Raw genomic sequence first — 11,712 nt, forward strand, 5'->3', positions numbered from 1 at the left:
AAGGCAGGATCTGTGCCTATTGGTGGAAACCAGATCTATTTAGAACTATTGGAACCATTTAGGGAACAAATCAAGGCTGTGAGAGAGAGGTAATAAACCTTAAGATCTGAGGAAAAGGCTAATGGCCATGGAAACAAATCACTTTGAATTGGCACTTTTAAAATTTGTTCCAAGGGTCTCATGGATAGCTCAGGATGACCTTGAACTTCTGACCTTCCTGCCTACTCCTGATCTCACTCAGGTAGACCTCCTATGAATTGAGGGTTTCATGTGTGATAGGCAAGCACTCTACCAATTGAACTTCACCCCCAGCCCATGCATCAGTCCATTCTTTATGGTAATACAAAGAGCACAGATACAAATATCTAGGAAAAGGAATTAAATTGTGACGAGGTGGGTCGAAGTTCACAAGGTGACAAAAAGGGTAAAGCATAAAGTCACGTGGAAAATACAAATCAGAGGCAAGACCTCTAGAGTGTTTTAGAGGTTCTACAGAGTGGATGGGTCTCCAGGGCACTTAGTCAGTGAGAGGGGGAAAAAGAATGGCTATGTAATTCCAAGGCATTCGGCTCTTTAATATTAGATGGGAGGAAGCAGTCAATGGGGAGATGGCTCTGGGAAATTCTGCAGGCCTTGTAGTTCTCTAAGTCCCTGTAAAAGAGGACAAAATAGACTGAGCAGAGGCTGGGTTCAGATCCTGCCCCAGGTTTTCTCTGCTTTTCACTTCCTTGGTTTCAGTTCAGAAGGAAAGATGATCCCTCCCTTTTTTAGCTTTCTCCTTCAGGTTATCATCCTAAAATATTTGAAGGGTAGAGTAGAGTGAGCTGTTCTCACCTCTAGCATCATGTGGATATGGGCCTTGATATTCATGGAGTCCTTGGTGAGGCTGTCGCTGAGCCTAGAAAAAAGGAACAAGAAAGGGCAAAGTGGGCCCTATTTAGGCTTACAACGATGATTCCTTCCTCATCATTTCAAGAAATGCTTGCATCCTGGATGATTTCCACCTGGGCTGCTCCTATGCAGAGATGTCTACTACTACTTGGAATTTCCTCATTTAAAAACTGAGGGGAATAGGGCCAGTGAGATGGCTCAGCATGTAAAAGTGATTGCTGCCAAGTTTGACAACTTGAGTTCAATTCCCAGGACCCAAATAGTGGAGGAGAGAATTGACTTCCAAAAGTTGACCTCTTACCTTCACATGTACTCACAAAAAATGTAGTAATTTTTTTTTTTTGGATAAGGGGAAGAGTGGGGAGAATACAGGGTCTCTGATCAAACTATACTGGAAAGAAACTGTCTTTATGAAACCCATTATAATGAGTATATGATAAAAAAGTAAAGATTATTGAATATCTTCTGGATGTCAGGCAGCTATAAATATTGGGGAAATAGCAGCAGAAACAGGAGTAAATGAAACAAAATTCTTGGGCCCCTGGAGGTCCTTTAAAAATTTACTTTTTAATTATCTGTCTGTTGTGTGTAGGGAAAATGTACCCTTGAGTGTAAGTGCCCACAGAGGTCAGAAGAAGACATTAGATCCCCTGGAGTTGTACTTATAGCTGGTTGTGAGCTGCCTGATATGGGTTCTAGAACCAAACTCAGTTCCTCTGGAGAGCAGTATGTGCTCTTAACCACGAAGCCATCTCTCTAGCTCTTAAAATATTAAGAGACAAAATAAACACAAGCAACTATGTGTAAGATCTAAGTATAAGGAAATTAATAACGAAAGGAAAAGAGGTAGCAAGTGGAGGCTTCAATTTTAAAGAGTGCTCAGGTTTGGCTATACTGAGAGGTTTTCTTTTAAGACTATATAGCCCAGCCTCACTTCCAAATTCAAGATCCTCCTGCTGATTTGCCGAGATTACAGATGTGTACTATCACTCTACCACTTACCTAAAATGAAGAAGTTTATATAGTGTGGGTGACACGGAAGATAAGTGTTCCAATGAAAAGAGCAGGCAATACAAAGGTGCTAGCAGTGTGCTTGGTATGGTTCAGGTACGAGCCACTGTGGCTAGAGAATATGTGAAGGAGGACCCTAAGAGGTGAAGCAGAGGTAAGGGAGGAGGCAGAGGGTGTAAAGTCTACAGGATTGTGGTAAAGACCTTAGCTTTTATATTAAATAAGGTGGGAAAAAGAGGAAGGTTGAGAGTGGAGGATAGATGCAAATTGATTGGATAAATAAACTCATTATGGTTTAAAGAACACACCTGGCTATAGGGCAGAGCACTGACAGGACAAGAAACCCAAATGTGAGGTCAGTAAGTGCAGTGAGGAGGTTAATGCAATAGTCCAGGTGAAGAATGGAGGCTCAGACCACAGGGAGCAGTAGAGTTGAAGTAATAGAAAGAACTCAGTTTGGTAAGTATTTTGAAGGCAGGGCCAAAGGGTTGCAGTCAGGTGTAAGAGAAAGGACCACTGGGCACAAAAAAGCTTTGTGAAAAGCAGTCAGTATTATGAATTAAGTGTGTAGTTAAGGGAGATGGTATTAGAGAATGTGGAAGCAGCAGAAGGGGCTAGATAGTGCAGGATCTTGATAGCATAATAGGAAATCCAATTTAATTGTGCTGATCTGCGTAAATGAGACTGAAGACTTCACAAAGAAACAAGGCAATGGGATAGAAAGTTAAGTTGGAAAAAAACTAGTATCAACTATTTATATACTACTATCTTCCCAAATTTATATTGCCAACTATCTTCAAAAACCTCACTTTGGTGTTTAAGTCCTACAATGAGTCCCAGCTCTTCCAACTGGTCTGCTTTTCCATCTCAGATAGAAGTAATGGCATCTTTCTGGTTGCTTACAAAAAACCCAGATTCTCTTCTTTTTGCAGAATTAGCTTTGAACTCAGGACCTCACACAGCCCAGTTATGTACTCTACTATTGACTGACAGGTACCACAGCTTCAAGGCTCCTCTTTGTTTTTCATATCCAGTCAGCCATTCAACACCACAAGTGCATCTCAAGCAAAACTTCCCATCTCCATTATGTACTGTCTGTACCACTGTCAACATCTATTATACTACATCATGGCCTTATTTACTTATTGTTTCCTTTTATCAGAATGACAGCTGCAAAGGCAGACTGTGGTCTGTTTTGCTGCTTGTTGTATAATGAGGACCAGAAGAAGTATATGACACAGAGTGGGGACCCAATGGATGTTGAATGAATGAAGATTGCTGAATTCAAAGGAACCCAATATCCTTATCCTTAAATAATACTTAAGTCTATGATTAGGACAGGGTATGAAGCATAGCATTATTGCTGGAGAACAAGAATACCTTTTCTCAGCCATGTTCATACATAGCTGTTCTATTCACTCTCAATAGCTATGAAATGGAAACAATATAAATGTCATCCACTAGATGAATGGATAATAAAGATATGGTGCATATACACAACAGAATTCTGTTCAGCTACACAGAAAAGTGAAATTAAGAAATTTACAGGTAAATAGATGGAACTACAGCATATTATACTGAATGAGGTAACTCAGACCCAGAAAGATAAACATTGCAAGTTTTCTCTTATTTGTGGATGCTAACTCTGAATCTTTAGATGTGAGTATATAAGCTGGAGTAACCACAGAAACCAGGAAAGTTAAAAGGGACCAGGAGATAGGGAGGAGTAGAAACTGTAGAGAATGGGGTAGTATGGCACAGGTGCTATGATGGGGAACTGGGAAAAGTTGGGGAGGGGAGAGGGAGAGAAACACTGAGGAAGAGGGACAGAGGAGGGCTAAAAAACATGAGGATGATTGAAATGGCCATAGGGAAACACTATTTTATGTTTATAACATATGTATGTACTTTATATATGCATATATACATACATTATGTATGTATGTATGTATTATGTATAAACTATAGCAAAAACTCCAGTGACAAGGCAGAGCCCATCTGGCCTCCAATTTGAGATCTACTTGCCTGGACTGCTATAGAGTTGTTGGTCAGGGTAATTAAAGAGACTACCAAAGCTATATAGGCAATTGCTGTTGCTCTTGGTTGCCTCCCAGAACTTAAATGTTAAGACTCCACTCCTGAAAATACATATGGTACTTCAGACACAGGAGTTAAGAGGAATCAAGCTGGTACTAACCTGGACGCCTCTTCCATGGGGACTGGCTCTCATAGGTGCTATGTAAGCTACAAAGGGAGAGGATCAATACTAGTTCTACCCAGCTATAAAAATCTATGAATCACAACTGATTCAAGATATTTCCAATGGGGCAAGAGAAGCACCTTTTATCTTGGAGTTAACCATCAGCTGTCTTACTGGAGTTAAGCCATGCACAACAGGAAGGAATTTAGTCCTAGTACTGTAAACCTAGCTAACTACCCATTGCTGGAGTGGCCATAGACCCAAGAGCCTAAATTAATATAATTTCTGTTTTCTAAAAAAATATCCTTTTACCCACAGATAAGTGTAGCCGTCACTCCTCATTAAAAAAGTTTCTTTTTGTGCCGGGCAGTGGTGGCGCACACCTTTAATCCCAGTACTCGCGAGGCAGGGGCAGGTGGATCTCTGTGAGTTTGAGGCCAGCCTGGTCTATAGCATGAGATCCAGGGCAGCCAAAGATACACAGAGAAACCCTGTCTTGAAAAACCAAAAAAAAATAAATAAATAAATAAAAAAAAAAAGTTTCTTTTTGCAGCTGATGGAGACTATCACAGAGATCCACAATTGGCCAAAATGCAGAGAATAAGAGTCTGTGAGGTGCCCAACCCCAACTGATACATCTGTAATGTAACCCCTATTCCTAAGGCTCAGGGAAAATCATAGAGACAGGGTGAACAGATTATAAGAGTCAGAGGCTCAGAATGTCTGCTGTTAGATATTCCCTGGACAAGCTAGGAAAGCTGTACCCATGAATTTCCAAGAATATGAATAAAGCCAGCATAATGACAACACCAGTTGGCATGTCAAAGTGGAAAGGGGAAATTACACAATGGCCTACCTTGAGATGAAGAACTACAAGTGATCAAAGTCTGCTGAAAGAGGCAGAATCAGTCTCCTTTAGGGATAAACTCCCACATAGGTTGCCCAATCTCAAGTAGTCAACCCTGGACACATGTACATACAAACAAAGCTAAATGGACTCAGTAGATTATATATACATGTGTGATACACACACACAGCAATAATAATAACCAAAGAAATACATTAAAAACAATTAAGTACTGGCAGGCAGTTTGGGATACAAAAAGCAACCAGAAAATATGTTACTATAAAGTATATCCCAAGTAATCAAGTTTTAAAAAGAAAGTTCAACTACGTAGACTCAAATCCTAATCTAGAATGATGAAAGTTTGAGACAGCTCTATTAGTTATAACAGCATGTCAATAGATTAGAAAGACCAGGCAAGGAGTTTTTCTGATAGGTACTGATAACTTCAAATGCCTCATTTTGAGGAAAATCATCAATTCTCAAAAAGAAAAAAAATTAAAGACCCTGAAACCCTGTGTCATAGGAGAAAAACTTGCTATAAAAACTGAACTTGTTCTAAATGGCCACTAGTTTGGAATTATACTGCCCTTGATCAAACTATTTGCCAATTTGTTTGATCACTCAGGTCTACTAAAACTAGAAACTCTGGAAAGCTTAATAGAATAAGTACTGAAACCTTAAAGGAGGAAACTCTGGGCAAAATGAATGCAGGAATAAATATGACCAAGGGGAAATTTTACATTGGAGGTGTTTGTGTTTTCTTTTTTTTTTTTTTTCTTTTTTTTTGGGGTTCAACCTGAAGGTCAGAAAAGTAAAACAGCCAGCCACTGACTCTTATCTCTACTCAGTCTGAAATGGCGATCCTTCTCAGAATGAAACTGTGTGAGATCTGTTTCCTCCCATTTTATATTCCTCTCTAGGGCTGGGTTTTTTTGGTTTTTCGAGACAGGGTTTCTCTGTGACTTTGGAGCTTGTCCTGGAACTAGCTCTTGTAGACCAGGCTGGTCTCGAACTCACAGAGATCCGCCTGCCTCTGCCTCCCGAGTGCTGGGATTAAAGGCGTGCGCTACCATCGCCCGGCCGGTGTTCGTGTTTGTAAGTGTATATTTATCTAAGTGGACTGCTCACTGCCCCTTCATACTTATTCTAAGCTATTCTACATGTGACAATTTCTCTAGCATGCCAGGCACTCTGTCACCTTTGCCAAGAATATTTTCTCCCAGATAGCTCATGGCTTGTTCACACAATATTATTCAAATGTCACTCCTCTGGGAGTAGGAGTTGAGGGTAGGCCTTCTAGAAGGCCTTCACTACCTACCTTATTTTATGTATATGGATGTTTTGCCTGCATGCATGTCTATACACCATTTGTGTGTTTGGTGCTCAGAGGCCAGAAGAGGACATCAGATCCACTGGCACTGGAGTTATAGGTTGTGAACCACTGTGTGGGCTCTGGACTCATTACCTGGGTCCTGTGCAAGAGTAGCAAGTGCTTTTCACTGCTGAACCATCTCTCCAGCTACAACACTACCTATAATATTTCAAACTACTCACCTAAACTAGTTTTTCCCTACACAAAACCATAACTCATCTGGAACCCACACTTTCTCTGCCCACCATTACCCACATAGGTAACCTTTGATAAACCCTTCAATATGCTTCTAGCATATTGAAACAATACACTTCATTCAACAAAAACTTTGTGCTTTACACTATTTTAGGCATCTATAGTTTAAACTTTCCCCTTTACAAATGCCAGGTTATAAACCTGGGCTGGGGACATAGTTCAGCAACAGAGCTCTTGCTTAGTATACAAGAGACCTTGGCTTACGTATTAGCCCTGTAAAAATGTAAATAATGCTTATTAATTATTTATAAAACACAATGAACATGAGAAAGATGCTGGAAAAACAGAAAAACTAGAAGATGGCTAGTGAGATGGCTCAGCAGATAAAGGTACTTGCCACATAAGCCTGGAAATCTGAGTTCTATTCATAGAATCCCTGGAATCAGAGCACCAACTCTATAAAACTATTCTCTGATCTCCACATGCATGCTATATATAGCACATACACCTACAGACAAGTGCATATGAGCACACACCTACATGCACACACACACAGTAATATTAATTTTTTAAAGTGGAGGGGCAAGTCAAGAGGGCTAGGGGTTGCAATTTTGAAGTTAGGTCACAGAAGAATTTGTTGAGAGAGTATTATTTGTACAAGACAACTGAGTGAGGAAAAAAAGAAACTAATGGGGGAGCAGTTGCAGACAAAAAACCAGCAGCTATTGAATTCTCCCAAAGGGAATGCTTAAAGCATGTGTTAAGGCTAGGAAGGTGGCTCAGTGGACAAGAACATTTGCTGTACAAGCATAAGGACCTGAGCGTGGATCCCCAGTAACAATGTAAAAACACCTCTAACCATAGGACAGGAGCTTGCTGAAGCCCCCAAAATGGCAAACTCTAAGGTTTGGTGAAGATCCTGTCCCAAGAGAATAAGGCAGACAGCAACAGAAGAGGGTGTTATCTGTGCATGTGTGGGTACAGGCATGTGAGGTTTAGAGTGTTGAGAAAACAGAAACTTCTGTGAATAAAAATGTCAATAAGCAGAAATATTCGCAGATAGTTAAGTGACAAGTAGCTTCTTTGACCGTTACTGACTCATGGGTTGAAACCTCATCCATGATATCCATAGATATATGTACATACAACAGCATAGTCCTAGAATGTAAGACTCTTTTCTTCTCAACACTAATCACATAACCTGGTATACACAAGGTACTCAATAAATGTGTGAAGGAATTGACACAAAAAACATTTATTGTTTATTATGCAAAGGTTGAACTTTGCATCCTCACTTTTCTTTAGAGTCCTAGCTTTAAAGAGGAAGGTAGTATGGTTCTATAAGTTCCATTCCCTGCAGTCATGGGGGAAAAAGGATAGAGTGTTAAATTTTGTGATGTTTATTTATTTATTTATTTTTAGATAGGGCCTTGTTTTATCACCCAGACTGGCCTCAAACTCAAGATCCTCCTGTTTCATCCTCCAGAGTCCCGGGGTTACAGGTGTGTATCACCATATCTGACTTTTATGTATTTTGTGTGTATCTTTCTGTCTGGTGTGTGCTAGAGATAGAACCCAGGGCTTTACACATGTTAGGCAAATGCTGTTCCACTGCCCTGCACCCCGAGCCAATGTAGGTGGTTTTACATACTATCCTCATGGAATGAACTCACTCTGTAAGGAGAGAACTCTTTCGGTCAATGAACTTGAGAGCTTCAGCCAGTGTCAACTCCAGGAAAAAACCATATCCCAGGGCCACATAGATGCGTGAAGTATCTGGGCTGAGGAAAGAAGTCAGAGGAAGTGGAGGAAGTCTTTATTATCATTTAGCATATTGGACAGTTTAAGATGTTTCCTATTCCCTTCAGTTCCCCAAAGTGAATGCTCTGTAAGAGAAGGTATTTTCTGTTCATTCACTGTCATACCCACAGCATGTAGCTTATATCTTTATGCAACAGAAAAGCCACCAGAATCTAATATATAGAAAATATTAAGAAATACTTGTTGCAGAAAGAAGGGAGAAACTCAGAGGGGAGGGAATACACTCACACCACTGTGTCAACGAAGAAGTTACAGCCCAAATCCACCTGCATATATAACTCCGAATGATTAGTTTCCTGTAGGGCCAGGAGAAAAGAAGTAGATGTCAGTGGCCAATTTTTAGGGCAGGTAAAAGGTTTTGTTCTGGGGTTTCTTTCCTTCTTTGTACACATACACAAACTGATACCCAATTTAAAGGCCTTTACCTGGAGTCGCTCAATGACATTTCTCAGTTGAAGGTATACAGACAGCTGCTCATATACCTTGTCTCGATGATTCAGCACCTTTCTGACATGTAGAAATACAACAGTGAACATTAGGCAGTCCCATTCCTCTTGAGATATATCACAGCATGGCCCAATAACCATTTTAAGCCAGGTGTGGTGGTTCATGAAAGTAATTCCAGTAGTTGAAAGACTGAGGCAGGATAACTGAGCTCAAGACCAGCCTGGGCTACATAGCGAGACCCTGCGTTAAACACACACACACACACACACACACACACACACACACGGCGGCGTATAGACAGAGAAAGAAGCACCAAGTATTTTAATAAATATAAGTCAGACTGTATTTCATCCTGAGCTCTACCTCTTACCAGCAATGTGTCTTTGGCAAGTAGGAAATCTGTTTGGGATTTGGTTTCCCCTCATAGGAGTCATTAGAATCAAGTGTTTATTATGACTTGACTTTAAAGTGTTTTAAATGTCACCCAAATGGGTAAGCACTGTATACTTTAATACTATTACAAATATTACATTTTACGCAGTGCCTTATGCTAATTAAAATGTCCCATCTTCACCCTAAATATATCTCTCCTCTCCGCCATCTTGTTTAGGATGATCATACAGCTCTAGTTCTGAACACCTAACTGTTCAGATTAATAATGACAGCAATGGTAATCATCTAGTTATTGAGTCTTTATTGTTTCAGGCACTGGAGCAAAATTCCTTTTTCAAAACAACTATCCAGGTTATTTGTTTTATTTTCTGATACTAGAGCTGAGTTTCCCAGGCTAGTATTTCTCTCAGCCTTAATATAACAGCAGTTGGGTTTATGTACATCAAAAAAAAGTATTATTATTTAATGTATTTATTTTGTGTACATGTATTGGTGACATTGTACACACATGTAAGTCAGGGGACAGCTTTTGGGAGTTTTTTCCTTTTACTAGATCCCAGAGATCTAGCTCAGAGCACTGGTATTGGAGGCAAGGCAAGCCATCCTGCTAGCTTTTTTCTTCTTATTTTTTGAGACATAGTCTCAGAGTCTATGCTGTACTCAACTTTGAAATGTAGCTGAGGATAATTTTGAGCTCTGGGTCCTCCTGCTTTACCCATTGCAAGGACAGGGACTACAGGCCTGTGTCATCACAGTGAGCTTTTTTTAATTCTTAGTTTTTAATACAACCATGTTCTATTGTCAAGGCTGGCTTGAACATTCTGGCTAAAGAAATAAATTTTCCCACCTCACCACTAGATAGGACTACTGGCACACACCACAGAGCCTGAGCCTGGCTTTAGTCTAAATTTTTTTCTTTTTGAGACAGTCAGTCTATAGCCCAGGCTGGTCTCCAACTTTTGAAGCTCCGCCTGCTTCTGCCTCCCTCGTGCTGGAATTACAGTCCTGTGTTATATCACGCTCGGCTTTGGGTTACATTCTTTACCTGAGTTGACACATGTAAAACTCAAAAAGACCACATTATGAAGGCCCCATAAACTTTCCCATCTCACTGATGAGGAAAAGTTCATAAAGCATAGGAAGGTGAGGTACAACTTGTTTATAAATAATGGTTAAATAGCCCAGTCTGAAATATTGTGGGTTCGTAATGACTATTTTAATACGACAAACAGCATCAAAGGCTCTCCTACAAGGGCCATGTTTAACCAAATCATAGCCCGGACGTCAACCCCTTTTCCCGGCCAATCCAAAAGTTTGTCAGGGATTCCGTCCCACCCACTACGTGGAATTTCTCAAACGTCACGCCTAGAATCTGCGTTGTCACTCACTGCAAGTCTCGCTGCAGTACGTCACTGATAAAGGCCTCGTACCGCAGCACTTTCTCTCCGACAGTATCCAAGGCCCGCCGTTTGGGGGGTGTCGCCATGATGTTGCCTGAGTGAGGAGGGGGGAAAACCAAAATGAGTGCTCCTGTTTAACTTCAAAAAGTTCTCTCCAACCTCTCAACGTTGGGGATGACTTCTGTCGGATCATGCTACGGGGTTCCTCCTTTTGCCCAACCCGACTCTAAGACTCATCCACTCACGGTGCGCGGTGCTTACCTTAAGGCCACCTGCAATAACTGTTAATATGAACCACGGCTTCCGGGTGGCGCAGTTGGATGACGTGCTTCCAGCATGGGCGCCAACCAAATTGGTGGGAGGGGCGGTCCAGAATGAGAAAAGACCCACTTAAAGGGACGGGTTACAGGCGGCGCGCTCCGTTAATGAATCCCTGGAGATATCCGAATTTTGCCGAGCCGGAGAGCCAGGTAGCTGTCTGCTAGCGGACCAGGTCGCGAGCCTGCGGCTGGCTGGTTCAAGTAAAGTTTGATTTTTTCCCCCCGAGACAGAGTTTCTCTGTGTTGCTTTGGATCAGGTGAAGTTTAATGTGATTTGGCGGGTTCTGAGGGAGGCTGGACTCACAGGAAGGTAGGGAGAGGGAGTTAATCTTTTACAATTTATTTAGTTGAAGTGTGTGTGCATGCCCGCTCGCATGCTCGCGTACGCGAGTCCCAGCGGTACTGGAGTTACACGCAGTTGTGAACTACCATGATTTTGGTGCTAGTAACGGAGTTCCGGTCCTATACAAGATCCCTTTGTGCTCTTAATTGCGGAGCCATTTCTGTAGCCCCCTCCCAACTCTTAAGAAATTTTCTTACTTTATCTGTTTTGTCTGCAAGTTTGTGCACAATGTGCATTCAGTGCCCGCGGAGGCTAAAACAGGGCTGGAGCTGAAGCTACTGACCATTTGTGAACATTGGGCCTCTACAAGAATAGTGACTAATAGCTCTTAACCACTGATCCATCTATGTAGCCCCCCTTTTTTTTTTTTTTAAATCATTTCTATTCTTCGGGAATTTAATATATGTGTGCAATGTATTATATACATATGTGTGTGTGTGTATTAACCATTATATCCTCTCCCTACTTCCTC

The 11,712-nt window shown here is 41.2% G+C and overlaps 1 protein-coding gene across 1 annotated transcript; it reads right to left on the reverse strand.

Moving 5' to 3' along the window:
* Positions 1-325: 325 nt before the first annotated feature.
* On the reverse strand, positions 326-10,903 carry Uxt (ubiquitously expressed prefoldin like chaperone). Its single transcript, XM_057760213.1, has 7 exons — positions 10,839-10,903; positions 10,566-10,671; positions 8,763-8,844; positions 8,566-8,633; positions 8,190-8,297; positions 835-898; positions 326-651 (listed from the first exon to the last, which is right to left on the reverse strand). Exons 2-7 carry the CDS (start codon positions 10,661-10,663, stop codon positions 598-600), a joined length of 474 nt encoding a protein of 157 aa, XP_057616196.1. The 5' UTR covers positions 10,664-10,671; positions 10,839-10,903; the 3' UTR covers positions 326-597.
* Between the last annotated feature and the right edge of the window lie 809 nt (positions 10,904-11,712).

Source organism: Chionomys nivalis, chromosome X (assembly GCF_950005125.1).
Source record: "Chionomys nivalis chromosome X, mChiNiv1.1, whole genome shotgun sequence".
In the NCBI taxonomy this organism is placed as follows: domain Eukaryota; kingdom Metazoa; phylum Chordata; class Mammalia; order Rodentia; family Cricetidae; genus Chionomys; species Chionomys nivalis.